The following is a 19,457-nucleotide window of genomic DNA, read 5'->3' as shown; positions in this document are numbered from 1 at the left end:
TAGTTCCCCTGGTGAGGCTTTAAAATTTTTATGCTGAGTCTGAAATCACTTCCTATTATATTCCTACTACACTATTATTACTTGGCGACATTATATTTGAGTATCCAAACTCTTAGTGTAAAATTTAGTCACGATATATTGCCTCAGTGACACAAAAATATCATGTCCATATGTCTATGTACATTTGCTACCAATCTCGCAATGCTTTGCCTTCAATAGAAGTGAAACTACAGTTATGTAACACTACGCCTGTCAGTGGGCAAAATCCTGATATTTACAAGTGTCCGAAATCTCCTGTTACTGCTCCCTACAGGGTAAACTATTTCTTTATTATGTAGGAAATAGTGAATGACTGAAGGAATGATTTCTGACAGCACTAGTCTCGGTAGATGAAAACAAGTCTATGTGCCAAGTTGATCTCTCTTGAAAGGTTTTTTGTTTCAAAATCTCAACTTTGAGTGTGCAAGGAAGGGTGGGAAATGCAAATACAGCCAATATGACCTGCTAAACTCAATACGCTCGATCCACAGGAGAATGTAAACAAAAAGTCAGTGGAAGGCCAGGAGAGATGAAGTCAAATTTACTTGCCAATCATGAATAAACACAAACCTCATATACAGCTTGAAATAAGAGCCAGGAAGTGAAGGAGATCAATCCCCTCCTCGACAATCCAACAGTCTTTATATTTTCTTCCTTTCTTATCAGTCAGACGAGGAGCCAAGATTTGTACACTAGAGTAATCCCGGCATCCTGTGGGGTCGAACAGAGTGGAAACCGGCTTTGTTTTCTGCTGAGGGAGGCAGCGGTGTTCAGGTAAGAAGGGGAAATGAAGTCATCATCAGGCTGGGTCTGGCTTCCAATATGTTACCCCAAGGCAAACATCCATCTCCAACTGTCATCATCTGCTTTATCTTACGGGCCGTGATTCCACCGGGCTCCTTTTAGTAGAAAGTTAACAGTGCAGGGTAATGAGCAGAGACTCAAAGATAATCATACTGCACTCATAAAACTCTCTCTGACAGACTGGGGCACAATTATACCGCTTAGCTTTAAATCTCTGGGAATTTTACACTAAGGCTTTTCCTGTCGTGGTTTTGGAGATTTATGCCAATCATCAGCAAAAAAAAGTACGAGATGAGAATTAAAGTAGACATCTTATTATCTATTCATGTCAGGAAGAGGAGGTGAAATTTCCATATAAATAAGTGTCAGTTTTTGTACTCACTATCCAATATCTATTGTACAGCAATGACTCCCCTGTATGAACTTCTTTGAAAAATAATAAGAGAAAGAATTAACACCTAAAAACAGTGATTTTATTGATTTTGAAACATTTAATTGACTGGTGATCACTTAGTGATGCTGTCCACAGATTTAGACCAACAGCTGAACGTCAATTAGCAGCTGCTGTCAGTTTTGGAACAGGTGTGGCAATTATGTCAATGTCAAATTTATTTATATAGCACAACCACTGTTGACCAAAGCGCTGAACAGGATAAAATGCCAAATAAACAAACATAAAAGTTAATAAAAGAACAGCAGCACAATAGAAAATGAAATCACGGTGTCAAGCTCAACTAGAATTGTATGCCAACGAGAAGAGGTGGGTCTTTAACAGCGACTAAAAAGTGAGTGCAGTGATGCGAGCAGAGGGATAATGTGATCTCTTTTTTTTTGTATTGGTCAAAATCCTGGCTGCAGCGTTCTGAATTATCTGTAATTCACAATACTGCACAATACGAGTCACAGGGATTTCTAAGAGAATTAAAAGTATTGAAAAGAACCTGAGGCCTATGACTGTTACTAGAGACATGGTTAGACATAAATTGAGTTTTTGCTGTTTTAACGACTCTCTGGTAATTTGCTAAGCAGTCCCTTAAGATTCCTAAGGAGACTTGGAGCCACTTCATCTCAGCTCGTCTACATGCGCGTCTGAGAGAGCGGGTAGAATTATTCAGCCAATGGTCTGGCTTTAAGTGTTCAGTCCTAAATGGAGCAACAGAGTCCAAAATATCAGCGCAAGTGGAGTCAAAGAGGGTAGTAAGCTCCTCAGCACTGAGATCACAGCAGCCATCCAGGGTATAAAGCATAGAGTCCTTAAAAGCAATAGAAAACTGCGACGTAGTTAGAAGGTTAATCGCATGTGTACAGGAACACAAGTTGTAACCCTAGAACAGGGGACTGTAGCTTTAAATAAAACAGGCAGATGATTGATATACATGTCACAAATATATTAAAATCCTACGACAATTAAAAGACGATCGTATTTTAATGTAATCGCTGCCAAGAAGTCTGCAAAATCCTGTATGAAATCCTTGTTGAACTTTGGTGGACGGTACACCACAGTGCACAGCATGGGAAAAGGATCATTTAACTCGATCAGATGCAGCTCAAAGCTGGAGTAAATGTCAGATGGAGTCTGCCAGCATTGGAAGGTGGATTTGAATACAGATGCTATCGTGGTTATGGAGTTAGAGTTAAGCAACAAAACACTTAAGGGTAGGGAAAGATCGTGGTCACGGTTAACAAGGTCTGTGACGGAATGCAAACTCCAGTCGCTGCCTGAAAGTCCAAACCTGTCTCCTAGATATTACATTTATATACTTAGAATTTGTATATACTACTAATTTGTAAATACACTACCGTTCCAAAGTTTGGAGTTGAATGCCACAAAAGCTCGATTCGGTACAGTTAGATGGCTGAGAGGAATACTCTATATTTTTGAATGGTCCTTCATGCTTTTAGATTGTAGAAAGTACTCTTTACAAATAGATATTTTGTATGAAGGGTTTGCAAAAAGTTATATTTTGTACATGGAGAACAGAACGCTGTACAATGGTTCAACCAGACAGACATTTGGAAGGCCAGAAAGAGACAAAGATACCTCTGAGCAACAGTTAAATAAGAATATAAAAAATAAGCAGTCATTGGTAAAATAAATTGGGAGCTTACCATTAAAATCTGTGCAGATTTAAATAGGAACAGGTTCCTGTTTCAGTGCCAAGTGTTGCTTTAGCAAAGCTATTCTTAAAACTTCACACACTTTACGGTTAGCACTGTTGGAATTGGATCACGAAATAGCAGCTGAACATAAATGGACTGACAAATCACAGTTACCTATTCAATCTAACCACTGAGCAGACTGCAGAGGGCCCAAAGAAAAACGGGTTCCCAAAATATTTAGAGCCCATTTGCACAATTGTGGTTCAAAAATCATCTAGGGTCACTTACACTTTTCTGGACTGGAAAACAAATTCAAAATCGAAGAGTATTTTGGGGAAAAAATGGTTACAACAGTATTCTCCCCTGTCGTGGAACATTGTGGGGACATCGACTAAATGGAAGTTTTAGTCATTTAATTAATTATTCTAAAACTATTTCAAATGTAAATAATACGTTTGGTGTGTAGTTATACTTTTTTTTCTCTATGTTAAAATAGCCATTATTCAAGGAAAGAAGAAAAACATCAAAATAACAGGTGATTCCAAACTTTTGAATGGTAGCGTAGAAAAGGTTTCAGTCGTAGTCATCTGGACACTGTTTTCAGAATCAAGATGTTTCGGCTCCCATCCGGAAGTCATTCTCAATTGTGAAAAAATTGGACGGGAACTGGAAATTTAAGCTACTCTGAGTTACATAAGCCCTGCCCGAGTTTCCAGTTCCCGTCCAATTTTTTCACAATTGAGAATGACTTCCGGATGGGAGCCGAAACGTCTTGATTCTGAAAACAGTGTCCAGATGACTACGACTGAAACCTTTTCTACGATAGAACACTCCTGGACGAATGAGGGACTACACCGTCTTCTTTTGAATGGTAGTGTATGTTTTGAAGGAATTTCACCTGGATTACATTTTTTGTCAACATAATGAGGGAATGTTGTGGCAAGATGCAAAATGTTGAAACTGGACATATCAGCAAAGTATTCGCTGCTGACATATTTCATTTGTTTTTCTATAATATTTGCTCATAGCAACTAAATCATGATTCATGTTTTTATGGTAATGTTTAGGCAACTCGCAGCTCTTGGTTAAGATTAGGGAAGCTCACGGCCTTGGTTAAATATTGAAACCGTAAACAGTGACTTGAAGCACGAGAGTTAACTTTATTAACATTTAACTCAACCCAAAATCTTTTCCTAGCCCGAACCAAAGTGGTTTTGTTGCCTAAATCTAACCTCAAACGCTTAAGACATCTTGTTTTTATGCTTTCTTTTATGCCTCTTGCAGTCGTGAGATAAATTACTGTCCAACTGTCTTGTACGAGCAGCTAACATTGATTTGTTTTAACCATGACTATGAGCTTTCCCTAACTTTAACCAAGTAGCTGTAGTTACTGAAACTCAACCAGACCTTAACCATAGAGGTAGCAGATCAGAAAACGCTCATATGACTCGTTTTGCCATATGGGTCATTTTGGAAGGCACCGACAAACAACCTATTTTGTCCTTTAGGTATGAGAACTTTTGACAATTGATTATTAGTTTAAGTCACTCTGAAGTGAATATCTTTGGGCTGTCGACAGCTGGTCAGATTAAACAAGCAATACGAAGAAGTCAACTTTGGTTCTAGGAAATTGTGATTGGCATTTTTTACTTGACATTTCTGACATTCTATAGATTAAAACATGTATCAATTAAAGCAAACATAACATGGACAGATAAATCCATTATGAAATTAATCAGCAGTTGTAGCCTCACCTGCTTCATCAATAATCCAGACAGACACAAAGGAAAATGTGGTGGACCAGAGATTGACTTCTTAGCAGGATAAAAAAAAAACTCCAATCTGCAATTGACAGCAGATGGTAGAGGAGGAAGAGGGCAAACATGATGAGGAAGGTAGACCCACCTCCACCAGAACATCACTGTCCTTCCACATGTTCTCGGCATGCATCCTGTCAACTGATTGGACATCTGATTGGATCATGGGTAGCGTGTGAAGTGCCGTGGGGAGCTTCATTTCAAATCAGAGCACTTCTGAATCAGCGCAGGCCTCCCAGAGGGCCACTAGGAAATGATTTTGGGGTAGAGAGTTGTTGGAAGAGGATTGGGGAATTTGGAAAACAGGCTGCTGACATATGAATGATTTTTTACCTTTAATTATCGAGAGAAAGTCAGCTGAATATTCTCGCTCTTTTAGAGCTGTTTCACTGAAGTAGCTGTAGATTCACTGCCTTGCTTAATGGCACTTAAGCAATAGCAGAAGAAGCAAAGACCACAATTCACTTCCACCACCTGCATTTTACAAATGCTTATAAAGGGACAAAGTATACAACTGTATCATTTACATTTTCTATTGCTAAAATGTGTCTGTGTATTTTCAGCCTCAATTCGAGGTGTTCTTCTTGCAGTTAAACTTTACTGTCAAAAATTCCCCAGAAATTTAAAAATAAAAACTTCAAAATTCACAATCCTAAATGTTTAAAAACCCAGAATGTGAAGCCAGCAGGCCAGATAACACAGTACAAAGACTTTAAGTAAACTGCGAGAACTTCAAAGTCCTTCTAGTATGAATGTTGAGCTTTACTGTCAGGTTTTATGCACACATGCGTGAAGTTAAATTTCCAAGGTTTCTGCCCCTGCAGTTTTTCCTTGCCACTGTTGCCAAATGCTTGCTCATGGTGGGATTTGTTGGGTCTCTGTAATTAATATTATAAAGAGTACGGTCTAGACCTGCTCAATAGGAAAAGCGAGATAACTTCTGTTATGAATTGGCGCTATATAAATAAAATTGAATTGAATTGAATTGAAAGTTTAATTCACATGTTGGAGTGATATTAATGGAGCTTTTAGTTATTTTTTCCCTCTTATTTTGCAGATGAGCTAAGGGACAGATTAGAATATCTTGTCTTCCAGATGACAAGGAAAACTGGTATAAACTTTGTGCATTAATGGAATAAAAAGGAATGAGATTAAAAATTGTTAACAACTTTTAAATCTCATGGTGCTTCTTAACAGATACACAAGAGACTGATTTTGTGGCCTTGCACAATGCTGGAGCTTTTATAATGAAATAATTTTGGAACTCAAGAGAATCAGTATATCTCTCCAAAATATGAAAAACCTTGTGTGCTCTCATTCTTCATAGCTATTTGAATTCCTTCAGTCCTTTCTTACGGATAAAAGAATACATTTTTTAAGCAGTTGTCCCTGAAGATGTTCTGCTTCCTCTTCCTGTATTCAGGACAGAAAACAAGAGGGAAACCCAGGGATGAAGCTGAAAAAATGAACCCTGTGGATAGCAGGTTTGTGATCTGCAGCGTGTGTGAACACTGCCGTCTGAGCCGACAGGGACAAAGACTTGGCTCAGTTCGACGCTTCTCTGTCTAAACACTTGTAGCTCCAAGAGCCTGCAGGCACAGACAGAAGGAAAAGTAGAGCAAGAAAGACAAACCGGGGCTCAGGGGCTGCATGCTGGTATTTACAGATAAGAGGCAAACTGGCTTGAATGGCGAGGCGGGAATCAAACACTATGAATGAAGTGAGAGACAAAAGGCAAACGACCTCCCAGACCTTCGGTGATGAAACTGTCAAAGCCACCAGAGGTGAGGGTCGGGGGGGGTCAGAGTTGCGGGGGTTGATGAGAAAGGGGAGCAGCTAGCTTGTTTGTTTGCCCATTAGCCCAGCAGCTGGGTGTTTGCCAAAGGTTGCAACGCTTCACTCCAGTCCTCCACAGCTCTGCATGTCAGAGAGCTGGTGGGTGGGGGGGGCTTAGTTCCAGTCGAGGGAGCATGGGGGCTCTCATTTAGCCCCGGCAGCACTGCTGAGGCGTGGGACAGTGTCAAACAGAAGGCCCTCTAAGGGCTTGTTACATGAAAGATGGAAAAAATTATTTCCAATACTCTGATTAATGCTTTTAATTAAATAAAGCCTACTTGCACCTCATACATCTATCTATTTTCTTTTTCCCTTTGTCTTAGCTTTCTCTCTTTATCTATTCCCTAAGGCAATGGTCAGACCAACATTAGCACTGCACTGAAAAAAAGCCTCCTCATTCATTTCAGTGTGACTACTGCGTTGGCACAGTAGGGGTCCCAACACTGAGGGCTATGGCAAAAAAAAACAAAAAAAAACAAAACACTCATCCAGCAACCAAAATTGAACCTGGCTCAACTTTTGCTGCAATCCAATTGAACATTCAATACACTGCACTGGCCAATCAAATACGTGTAAGTGAGCTCTTAGACAGATATTACACACTGACATCCCTCAAGAACCACGGATCACCTTATTAGGGGTAAAACCTGAGGGCATAGAGGGAAGAGCTGCAAATTATTTATTGCAGATCTTACTAATAGCAACAATGAAATGTATTTCAATTAATTGGTTAAAGCCTGAGCCACCCACGTACAATTTGTGGAACCAGAGGATCTGGGATATCTATGAGATGGAGCAGATAACCTACAAAAGAACACATTTTATAAGAGATGGAGTCCTATAATGAGATTATTAATGCAGCGATAACCTCAACTCACCATATGGGCTGATCGATGCAATGATAACCCCAACTATCCAGTCAGGCTTGTTAATGTAGGGATAACCCCAACTCACCTATCCCTCTAAACCCAGAAGATAGATATGTGGGGAAAAAAAGCTGAAGATACCCCATGCACAGCAATGCTTCTCTCCTGGGTGCCAGCTGGTGCTGAGCAAACCACAGTAAACCAAAGAAATAAATATTCCAGCGCACAACAGGATACTAGGATAGACACTATTTTATTAACAGATTACATTAAAAACAAGGAGCAAACTATGCGATTCGCATGTGGCTTCATCAGATTCACTCGGTGCTTAATTGGCATCAGGTGTGCCTTTAATCAGGTCCTGATTAGCAGAGAGTCCAATAGGTTCACATCCCTCAATCCAAGTGCACTTCAAAAAGTCAATAATAGGCAACAGCAACTACAATACTACATTTCCATCTCCATAAGATAATGAGATACAACAATGTTAATGTACAAAAACTGGCTACTCCGATCCAGAATGCAAACATAAATATCTGAGAGTCCAGAATACATGAAAAGCCTCACAATAACATACATATCTTAAACTAGTAGAAAAAAGTATAGCCTATAAGCAGAAAGCAGGTACTATACAAAATACAAATATATAATAATACATTACAAAAGTCTATTTATAGAATACATATTAAATATACCTGTTAGATGGAGGCACATGATTCGCTGTGGCGACCCCTGAAAGGGAACAGCCGAAAGGAAAAGAAGAAGAAGATATCAAATATACCTGTCTTAATAAGGGGAGAGGGGGTTGTGCCAGGAGGGGTTTTAGTGGCTCAACGTTTACCTGCATACGAGGTCACCAGTAGGCACAGAGAAACAGTGTAGGTTAAACACACAAGCCCAAATTACAAAAATGGACTGAAGTCTAATCCCTCATTCAGCCATATTTTTTTGGTTGAAATAACAAATTAACATGAAAAATTTAAACTTGAAAAGTGATCAGAGAAAGAGTTGGAGGAAACAGACAGTTTTCATGTTCCCGCTACAATACCAGATCGGCCCTGTGAAGGCATACCTCTTTGTTTTAAAAAAGTGTTTCACACTTCGAGAACTGTAGGTACATGAGAACTGTGTCCACACTTTTAGGAGAGCATCATTTTAAAGGGAGCAAATGTTCTTAGTGTGCATGGAAGGCCAAAATGAAGAGAAAAAGGTAGTTTTGTTCACATTTATCTGCATTAGAAGTGCCATTTCCATGTCCTGATTATGATCTTTTCATGGTAAGCAATTGGGTTTTAAGATTTTAAGAACTGTAACCTGTAGCACCTTACTTAATAAGTCTTGCAGCGTCTTGAAACTTTAATGCTTTTATGCAATCCAAACAACCTCAGTGATGGACGTGAAAATAAAACATACTTTTTCTATACTGCACTATATTTTAAGTTTCTCCCTCGAGCAAAACAAATGGGAAACTGCTGCTCTGGCTCAAGAGTACGGAACGATTCAAGATGCAAGAAGCAGTTTAGCTTTAAAAGCATCTTGAAAAGAGCAGCCAGTGTAGGCACTTCACAGCCTCTGGCCTCTTAATAATTCAGATGTGGTAGAGCCACGAATGGCAAGTCCTCAAATGATCTATTTCTGTGTGTCCTGGGCCACAGCGCTTCTGAAAAGCCCCTATTCTCCTGGTATCAGTGAGGCCAGCGCTCACTTCATTATGTCGGGAACTTCACACATCACAGTAGCAGGGAAAACCTTTCAAAGGGATAAACGAGGAGGAACTGGATGTGCTGGGTTTGGAGCGGGGGTTAATTTGGAGAAATCAGGATTCAGAATCTAACAAATAAAACTACTCAATAAGCCTGGCTAGGTAAAAAAGCACAAACTCACTGCAGTTTTTAGAGTTTGCTGCTCCAAACAAGCCTTTATCCTTGACCTGACTTGAACAGTGGCAGCAGTTGGAGATGCGGCACAGCACATCCCAGACTGAACGTGTGTTTGAAGTTTTTTTTATGCGATGTTGATGCTGAGCACCAAACACAAACAACCTCCTACTGAGTCAAAATCTGTCAGAATCTGAAGCTCTGACAGATAACACAAAGGAGTCTAGATCATCAGTTCCCAATCTGGTCACTGATGATTCAATGAACTTCTATCAACTGAGGAAAATGCATCTCCAAAAACCAAATCCAAAACCAAACCTGTGACATTTTTTACAAAAGTCTCGATCTTTCACTGACCAATAATATCACAATACTGATAATGCAGTATGGCGAATGTTTGTTTGTCTTGATTGTCGGTAGGAAAAACGAAACAATGTAAAAAAACAACAACTATGAATGCCTACACACTGTCAGCACAAACGTTCAGTGCAGGAGCTTTCTTTAGCATTATCACATATAACAAAATGATATGCAGCACAGTGAACGGTTTATCTGTCATCTATAACGTTAGAAAAAATACTTCAATACTTAATTTTGTTAGCTTATAATTAAGATTTGCCCAGAATCGTTAATTTTGACGACATAATTTCATAAAACACCACAATATGCTCATATAAGCCACTGAAATTCTATCAACGATTATGTTGAAATATTGCGCGGCCCTGCCTTCGTCTTCTAAACTCTTACAATCCTATGGCACAAAGAAGTGATGTGTTAACTTTGCAGAAACCAATTTTGCCACAATACTACGGAATCGCTGAGAGGTGCAAAAAACACAGTAATGACCACAAAAGAAAGTGTGTGCAGGTTTAGTGTAAGTCTTCACAAAACATTTGCTCTCATATTTAATTCTCATAATGCACGGTCTTGCACTGGGTGACATGTTTCTTCATTATATTATATGTAGTTCATTCTGACTCAATCCCACATACGCCGGGACGCCTGCTACACAAGAGCTGAAATCCCCAACAAATGCACTTTTTACTCCTGTCTAAGTAATATTTCCTAAAAACAACTGCTAAAATGAAACTAGCCTTTTTTTTTTTAAATGAAACTATATATTTGTGAGGTGTTTTGAAAAGATTCACGTCTTCAGTAGGAACCAATGGGCTTGGAGCAGAGAGCCAGAGACAGGAAGTCAGAGGGTTTTGAGAGACGGACTAACACATTGTTGGTTTTGGTCTTTTCATGGCATTTGTTGACAATAAGAAAAACACCAGCCTTATCCTTTAAAACAAGATCAAATTATATTACTCACCAGTTTCTTCACTTGGAAGAAAATGTGACTTTAGGATTCAGTAAGAGGCTAAATGTCTTGATATTCTTTGCAGTGTGGCCTGAACAGGTACATTATATTCACATTTTGGAGTCAAAGTTCACCATTTACATTTTTAAAAAAGTTCAAAACTACTTCTAAGGCACTGAGTCAGAAGAACTGCACTGTTCATCTCCTCCCCCCCGCTGTCAGGTGACCCTACCTGTCCAGAAATTCTTATCAAGATGAAAGAGGAAAATGCTGACACAGGCTTTCTGTCTCATAGGACTGAGGTGAAGTCGGGTCCCTGCTGTCAGACACCCTCCCTCCTGCCTTTATTTTGTCGCAGACTGTCATCCCTCACATGATGTTTTCTCTTTCTGTTTTGCCTCTTTTCCCCTTCAATACTTTCTTCCAGTTTCAGTATTTTCCTGGTTTCCTCCTCTAGGCTCCCTCCTGCAGCCTAGAAGTGTGCCTGTGGAGCATGTCTCATCCCTCAGGGGGGAGATGAGGTCCGATTTGGCTTTTCCTCTGATCACATGGGTCGTTCAGAGCCCCCGCGGGGGAAACAGCAGGGTGAACACCAGTCAGCGGCGACCCGGTTGTCACAGAGGAATTATCACTACATCATGAGCGTTAATCTATCAAGGGGCCTTGGAAAAGGCAGTTTCCACTAATATTCATATTCTGTCCAACAGCAGTCAGATCCTATTAGTGCTTTTAATGTCATACTTCACCGCCAAACCCCAATGGGCACAAAGTCCATGGATTTGAAAACCCGTGCTGGTGAGATTATCCCTCAGCACAGAGGAAGTCAGACATAGGCTCTTTTAAAAGAGCTCGCTTTATTTGCCTTCACTGTATTCTCCTTTTAATTTGAGTTTGAGCCGATTTATTATTTTCTTTTTTTGTAAGTCAGCGTCATCAACCTCAAGTTGTGAAGCGTGTCGGGCAGCAGCAGCGATCAGACATACTGCTGAGATTGTTTTTCTGACAGTGACTAGAAGGGTTCTGCAAAACTATTTTCCTGCGAGATCACCTTGGTGCACTGCAATCACACTGAAGCTGTAGCCTATTTCAGGTGCTGCAAATTACATGTGGAGGCTTACTTAAGAATGGAGGTAGGCTACAGTGATGAAAAGTGATCAGGGCTGCTTAAAATAATTAGAATATTAATAATAAAACAAATAAAACAATATTTACATTGTTTATCAGGACACCTCAAACAGAGCTTCAGTGGCTAACCGCCGTGCTACATCAGTACTCCAGGTATCTTAACTATGGAAACAGTAGGCCTACTGAGGCGTAACGCTACGTTAACAGTTAACTCTCGCTAATGAAACTAAACTAATCATGTGTTAAACTGACTACAAACACACTTTAAAAATTGAGGGGTAAGTGGTCATGGTTTAAGGGTCGGGTTATGCTCGAACCAGACAATGCGTTGTCCGACCACGTCGGGAATTAAATGTGTTTAAAGTTGTTCCGAGCGGCCGCACTTGCAGAGTGAATGCTGTCCATCATGGGAAGTATTTTTGGGGCATGTTAGCCAATGTTAATGTCTTTTTCCCATGCCAATAAAGCATTGAACTGAATTGAATTGAGAGATGGGGAATGACAACAATACAACAAATTGGGCGGACTCGAACCAGCGATGTTGTGATTACATGGCCCTAGGCCACCAGGACTCCCCTTGTCCATTACTTGGATGAACATGACACCTCTTCCTGTAGTATCAATTACACATCCAAAACTACAGGGTGACATGATGTTGTGGGATGGGAGTGGTGTTACTATTGTGTTGTCTATTTCAGAATGTAAACGTGCACAGGAACTGGGAGGGATTTAAATGTTTCATTATCATGTGACAGGTTTTTTTATATGCTGCAGCCATTTCATAAAATGGAAATGATGTCTGATTATTTGCTCAGCAGAAAAATGTCATGTCACACTAACCACAACTCCAACCCTGAGAACTGTGTTTAAGGCACTTGAGCGAGATGACAGTGGTTCGAAGAGACAAAAGAAGTACACAGCAGCAAATTTCATTACCTTTTATGGGTCAACATATTGTAAACACTATACATGTGCATTGATGCGTGCATAATTGGAAATGTGGTCATAAGCTCAGAAATGAACCACTGAAGTTGACAGTAGCTGAGTGGAATCAAAAAACATTTCTCTAAAGATTCCTGTTTCTTATGTATTTGTGAGCAGTTCACAATTAAGAACTGGTTATAAGTAGTTCTTTGGGTTAGAGCTTCTCAATGCTCAACATGGGAGAAAAATGACTCAGGAGTAAACATGGCAGGATCGGGACGAGACAATCAGGACCAATCAGGACAAGAAGAAACTTTAACCCTCTACGACACATCGTCCATGCATGTCCATCAGCCTGGATGACAGACTTGGCATCAAACAAGCATGAATTCACAATAGCTGCGACCACGTACGCTCACGCATCCACTCGTTCATGCATTCACACACAAACACACAACCTCACACACACTTGACCTCCATGCCAAATTTCAGCCTATTAGGGCAAAAACTGTGGACCGACCGACCGGCCGACCGACCGACCGACAAAGCGAGCTATAGAGCTGCTGGTCGCAGCTAAAAATGTGCTCATATTGTAATGAGTGAACTCTGGAGAGCCGGTGTGCTCGAGGGGTTTGGAGTGGTACCAACGCATTAAACTACAAACACTGCCTCAGTCAGCCATGTTCAGGTTAATGCTTTGTTGAATCCCAGCTCTGCCTCTTTGTAAACCTCGGCATTACTGCCTGAACCTCCGTCCTGATGGTGCTATTCTCGAGGTGCCCTACATTTTGATTCCTACAGAAAGAGCGACTTGCAATGCCAGGAATTCAAGCCTTGAGGGGCAGCCGATATATTTGGACATAGTGCTGCATGTTGCCGAGCCCCGCTGGCCTTCACTGCGGGCTATGTGCTGTATTTCAGCAGCATGTCTGGCCTGGTGGCACACTGCACCGCTGCAATAAGTCTGGAGTTATTTAAATCTGTCAGGACGCATGTAGAACTCGTTACCCACAATCCCTTGAGCTTCATACTGTACAGCCGTTTGGTGAAAGCAATGGGCAGCGTGGGTTCCTGATTGCAGTAGGATGATACAGCAACATTTACTCAAATACTTCAGTACTTTTTTGAGGTATTGGTTCTTTCTACATTTCCATCACTACATTTTGGAGAGAAATGTTGCACTCTTTACTCCACAGTATTTATCTGAACGAACGTTATTTCTAATTGGCCTAACAAATCTTAACAGTTTAAGGTTTTACAAAAACATGAGCTATAAAGTACTGACAACTTTTCTTCTCTAAAAAAAGCCACATTTTAGTTTGATGACAACAGTGCATTTTAGACCTTATATAGAGAGTTTTGCAGCCCCTACACACTAGGCCGGCCATCGGCCATCATTGGGCCACTGCTGGGCCGCAGTTGAACATCTGTGGCTGTCCCTTGTCTGTATTTTGCTTTTTGCTGTTTGGGATATTTAACGAGTTCCCAACAAGTTCACTTCTGACTAAATGATTCATCAAAAAAATAATCAATAGATAAATCAATAACGAAAAAAATGAGTTGCAGTCCTATATTTAGCAGTACACAAACATGAGTCAGAATTTGAAAAGTTGCCCCCTCAGTTACAAATGGCTGTAATTAATCACTCAACATCTCTAACTGCAAAATTCCAAGATGAGACTATTCCTGCTCTCTATGTAAAGAATTTGAGAGCTTCTTCCTCCACTGGCAGCCATGTTTAGTACATGACGTAAGTGTCCAAGTTGACATGAGCTGATGAGGTTGAGATGTTTAGAATGACCTGAGGGTGACGTCACTTAAGACCTCTGTTTACACCCAGACGATACAGGTTCCTCTGAGCACGACCCTCTGTGAGTCTGATGTGATTCATCAGGTTACCAGGCTGGAGCTGGGAGACAGCTGACTGGTGAATGATTTAAGGTGGATGTGAATCATCAGCGAAACACCGTCTCCCCCTGGCCTCTGCAACTTGTCAGTAGAAACGCAACCGATGAGAAGGTCTGATCAATCCAAAGCGCTTCAGCCGTGGGAACTAGACACGAGGAGTTGCTCTTCAGTGTCTGAATCTCACTGCTTTTAATCTATCTCCCACATTGTACTACATGTACAAATCAGCATTGCTTTGATCAATATGGGTCTTTGAAGACCAAAATTCGTTTAATTTTTAATAAATTCCAAAAACTGACAAGTATAACCCACAGAATTTTAGTCTTGACAGAGAAAAAATTCCAGACACAAAAAAAAAATCTCCATTGAAAACCACACTGATGAAAATCAAGAGTGATTGGCAGCTTTTTAATTGAATACAAAGATAAAAAATTGATTCAGTTTTTATGTCCATGTAGTTGTGCTCAGGGCGGTGCCTCCATTATACAGTATGCAGAGCAGACACGACGAATATTATGAATTTCCGTGGCTATAGTTCGACGTTCTGTTTGAGGGGGCTGCAACGCCTGATTAATTGCCTGAACGTATAACGACCTGGCTGTTGGACGATCAGACTTCTGGCATATCAGAAATTTTGATTGGCTTTCTTGGAGTTTCAGCAGTTCCCCCATCTGATTTCCCATATGGCTGCTGTCAAAAGATCCGTTATAAACTTGCTTGCTTTAGTAGGATGTGGTAACTGGAGTCTGTGTGTTGTGATATGAAATAACTTTGCTGCAAAACAGACAGACCATATTGTCCGCATCTTCCCAGCCATCTGTGAATCCATTTTTCTTCTTGTCAATCACTGCCTTTACATTTAAGTAACCAGGTTACTCAGAGAAACCAGGTTATGCAGGTAATCAGAGAATGTGTTTACATGCACTGTAGTAACCTGGTTACTGTAAATCCGCAGCAGCAGGTCAATAATCAGCTTTCTCCACTACACTCGTCCTCGTTTTGAGAGCATGGCTCACTGTTTTTTGTTTTGTTTACCTGTATTAGTGACAGAAGACCTGTGCCGCTGTTACTTTTCCCTTTCAGAAATCTTTGTCATGGACATGTAAAAATCAGACAACCGTTTACCCGTATACATGGCCAAGGAATCTGCATTCTCCAGGAGAAATCTATCTGGGGTTATCAAGTTTCTCTAATCCTCTACTCCGATTACAGAAACCAGATTTCTCGTTTTACATGGCGTTTAAGAAATCAGCTTACTGGAGAAAGCCAACTGTAACCGGGTTCCTGAAGCGCATATAAACACACTGACTGGGCAAAACATTTGGGCAGTGCAGTGTCCATAAAGAAATACATAGTGTGAGTTAAAGCAACATACAAAAGTAATAAGAATCGCACAGTGTTTGCCTAGCTATACATGAGGTGATTACTTGAAACCCCTTATCCAGGTTTCATACACACTACAGAGAAGTGTGGAGATGAATGAAAGAATTATTTGGTTATTTTCAGGTCTGGAAACATTTTAAAATTGCTGGATGGAGAAACCTTAGAGAAGTATGGGAAAATACTGTTTTACTGCCCTAACATGCAGACAACCTGTGGTTTTAAATGCCTGGCATCTCATATACATAATTGTCTCTTTACGTCTTTTTTAATTTAGCTGTGAAGAATGATCAGAATAATCTTTGGTCATGGATTGACAGAGTTATTATTGGCATAAATCAAGCTGAAAACCAAAGCTAATTAAATAAAGTAATTAAAGTTTGGAAAAAGAAGAAAGAGGAAACTGATCATGTGTGAGAAGGCTATTTTGCTCTTATGATTATTTTCATCACAGACCTAAACCACACAGGAGGCCCGAGGGCCTCTATTGAGCCCTGCACTTTAATCTGTGTTTCTTTATTTTCCATTTGTTCCTATCTGCCCACCACTCCAGGTGTTGGGGGTAAGTTCTTCACTTTGAACTCCAGAAGGGCCTTTTCCCGACTGTGTTCAGACATGCTGGGACGTCCCACCTGTCTCCCTGCCCTCTCGTTTTTTCCAACAAACCCCCTCCTTTCCCTTCTCCTCCACCACCACTCCTCCTCCCCCTCTTCCCTCCTAAAACACTGCCCATTTCTGGCTTTACATCCTTGCTCCAACAATTATCCCTCTTCAAAGCCGGGGGAAAAGTAACATGGGGAGGCAGGATGTGTTCTCGTGCATTTTGGAAGTAGTTGTAGGTATGTTGCTGCTCACCGTTTTAAGCTTTACGGTAATTATGTTGATAACACAGCAGGAACGTAGCAGCAGTACATCATTATTCTGCCTGGGAACCACAACTCTACCACTGTGAACCATGTTTAAGGCTTTTTAAGAGAGATTACCAGATGTTACGAGACACAAGTGGTATTTTTCTAAAGTGCACATTTCCTTCATTTTAACTTGGGTTCAACCAATAAAAGGAGACAGGCATATCTTGTGGCTGAATGACCTCAAAGTACAATCTGTGCTGGTGTTGAATGTCTTAAACGGCTCAGTGTTTCGTCTTTTATCCTCCGTCAGGTGGAAAATCTTTTGAAACACCATCACACTTCTTCTTTGGTTGGGATATTTGGAATTATCTATTGATGAAAAACTGATCTGGACAACTAGCTAAATAAATAAAATGTTTAAAGAAAAGTTTAGCTTCACCTGAGACTCTTTAGAAAGCTTTTTCATGTAGCTGCGGTCAGACATTAAACATTAAAATAAGTCGCAAGCCAGGATATGAGGATCCTGCAGCGGGGTTTAAAGAACAGAAAACAAAAGCACATCTCAGTGCAAAACCTTGAATGTTCACCAATACCCAGCAGAACCACTGGAATAAAGCTCAGCACAAACTTCTTTCTAACTTTGAAAAGAGCCTAACCTTCAATCGGCAGAACAGCGGGATATGACTGCTCTTGTTTTAGCAGCCAGGCCTGCCGCCGAGCTGCATCATGCTCTCTCATCGCCATTATCATCCACAAAGTCAGTACGAGGCATGCATTATAGATAAGACATATCTTCTCGGCTACATTTCAGACAACAGAGGATGTGCAGCAATCCCTACTGATAACACATACGTTTTTTTACTATCTCTGCACATACACACACTTAACATTTTCAACCGTCCATTATACTAACCTGGTAATGTTCCTTGTGAATAATACATGAGCAAATACCCATCAGGCTTTACAAACAGACACAAAATCCTAATTCTGTCGGACGGGGAGGAAATTTTAACCAGTGACACTAGAGAGATAAAATAGGATGGGTGGGTGCACCTACCGCATACAGCGATCCCTCGTAGATACAAGCTCCTAGGATGACAGACAAATAAAAAGGGGAGAGAAACAAAGATAGCATTAGAGTCCAGTCATCACACCTTTTGTATCGATATGAAACCTTTTGTATCGATATATTTAAGGGATTATGTAAATCTGTCATTTTAATTCCTGGAGACGCTCAGATCAAAGAGCAGATCAGCCTCATGAAAGATGAGGAATAAATTCCTTTCAAACCCTTGGATGTGAGGTCCTGTGCGCCCTTAGTGTCAAGCGTACTGTCAAACTCTGAAAGTGGGCATTACATCTCTGCAAAACGGAGAAAATGTCAACAGATTCTGAATCCCAGTGGGAGAATAATCCAGGAACAAATATTCAAAATCTCCCTGAGCCATGAAATCACCACACTTTAAAAGGTCTCACGTTACAGGAATTCAGATTTCACTGATACATATAGGATCGCAAATTTTCAATGAAGAAGCCCTCCCTTTTTTGCAGTTATGGACTAACTCCAGGAAACACATCGCAGTTGGGCAATCCTGATTGTCTCTACTCATTCAATAATCATTTAAATCTGTCCAATCAGGTTTGTTTTCAGCATCTAATCTAATCTAATCTAATCGGCTAATTTTGGCTGTGAGCTTTCCATGGAAGCCCAATCCAGGACATCTCCCAGTCAGCTTGTCAAGATCAGCTCAACACTGTCATATTTGGATAAACTTTCATCAAGTTAAACTATAACTTTCAACAACATCCATTAACATCAGCTGAGTCTGACAATATAAAGCTGAAGCTGATGAAATGTAGCTAAGGCTGACAATGTATAGCAGAAGTGGACAAGAGATAGCTGGGGCTAATCAATGTTGAGCTTAGTCTGACAAAGTCCAGCTTAGACTGATGAAAGTTGAGTCCAGTCTGACAATACAGAGCGGAAATGTACTACAATGGCCACCATGGTCTTGACTTTTCATTTGGCTGAGCAGTAGATACAGTATAGCAGATAGCTGGCTGTGCCATCATACATCTACCGCACCATCTGACAAGAAAAGATCTTGTTAATCCCTACATTAACCTTCTTTTGAACTCCTAAACATGCACACTTCCTCTGAATTCTACCCTTGTTCAAGCAGACACTCGAGTCACATCCACATTTTAACTGCTCAGGCTAAATTCTGCTAGCTAGCTCTATTAGCTCGACTGGCATTTTTACTTGAATGCCACGGGCGTGCTCAGATCTCCAACCAACATCAGTTTAGTCTTAATCCACTCCTCACTGCCACTAAAACTTTACCTTCAGTTTATTTAACTTCAGTTTATTTAAAGTGCACATCACCCAAAGGGTCTCTGCACGCTTTACAGGTTAAAATATAACATCTGACACACACCTGTGAGACTTCACACACACAACCCAAAACCGTTGGTATCAAAAGCCCTCCACACATGCAGAGACTGAAGACAGAAGAATCATCTCCTTACACTTATTGTTAGCCAAGAAGTTGTGCATGTATCAGATGACTTTAGTTTTGATGAGTTGGACCCACGACAATAAGAAGGCTCAACAATGTGTTTAA

At 40.5% G+C, this 19,457-nt stretch overlaps 1 protein-coding gene across 2 annotated transcripts in view; it reads right to left on the bottom strand.

The window, feature by feature from the left end:
* Positions 1-19,457, bottom strand: part of fras1 (Fraser extracellular matrix complex subunit 1) — a 252,323-nt gene that overhangs the window by 228,103 nt on the left and 4,763 nt on the right. For both annotated transcript variants that reach the window (XM_044195242.1, XM_044195243.1), the window contains exon 2: positions 17,891-17,922. In XM_044195242.1, coding sequence (XP_044051177.1) covers positions 17,891-17,922 — 32 coding nt within the window. The remainder of the gene's footprint in view (positions 1-17,890; positions 17,923-19,457) is intronic.

Source organism: Siniperca chuatsi, linkage group LG5, assembly GCF_020085105.1.
Source record: "Siniperca chuatsi isolate FFG_IHB_CAS linkage group LG5, ASM2008510v1, whole genome shotgun sequence".
Classification (NCBI taxonomy): Eukaryota; Metazoa; Chordata; class Actinopteri; order Centrarchiformes; family Sinipercidae; genus Siniperca; species Siniperca chuatsi.
The sequence above is the reverse complement of the archived record's forward strand: the minus strand, read 5'-3'. Positions and strand labels throughout refer to the sequence as shown.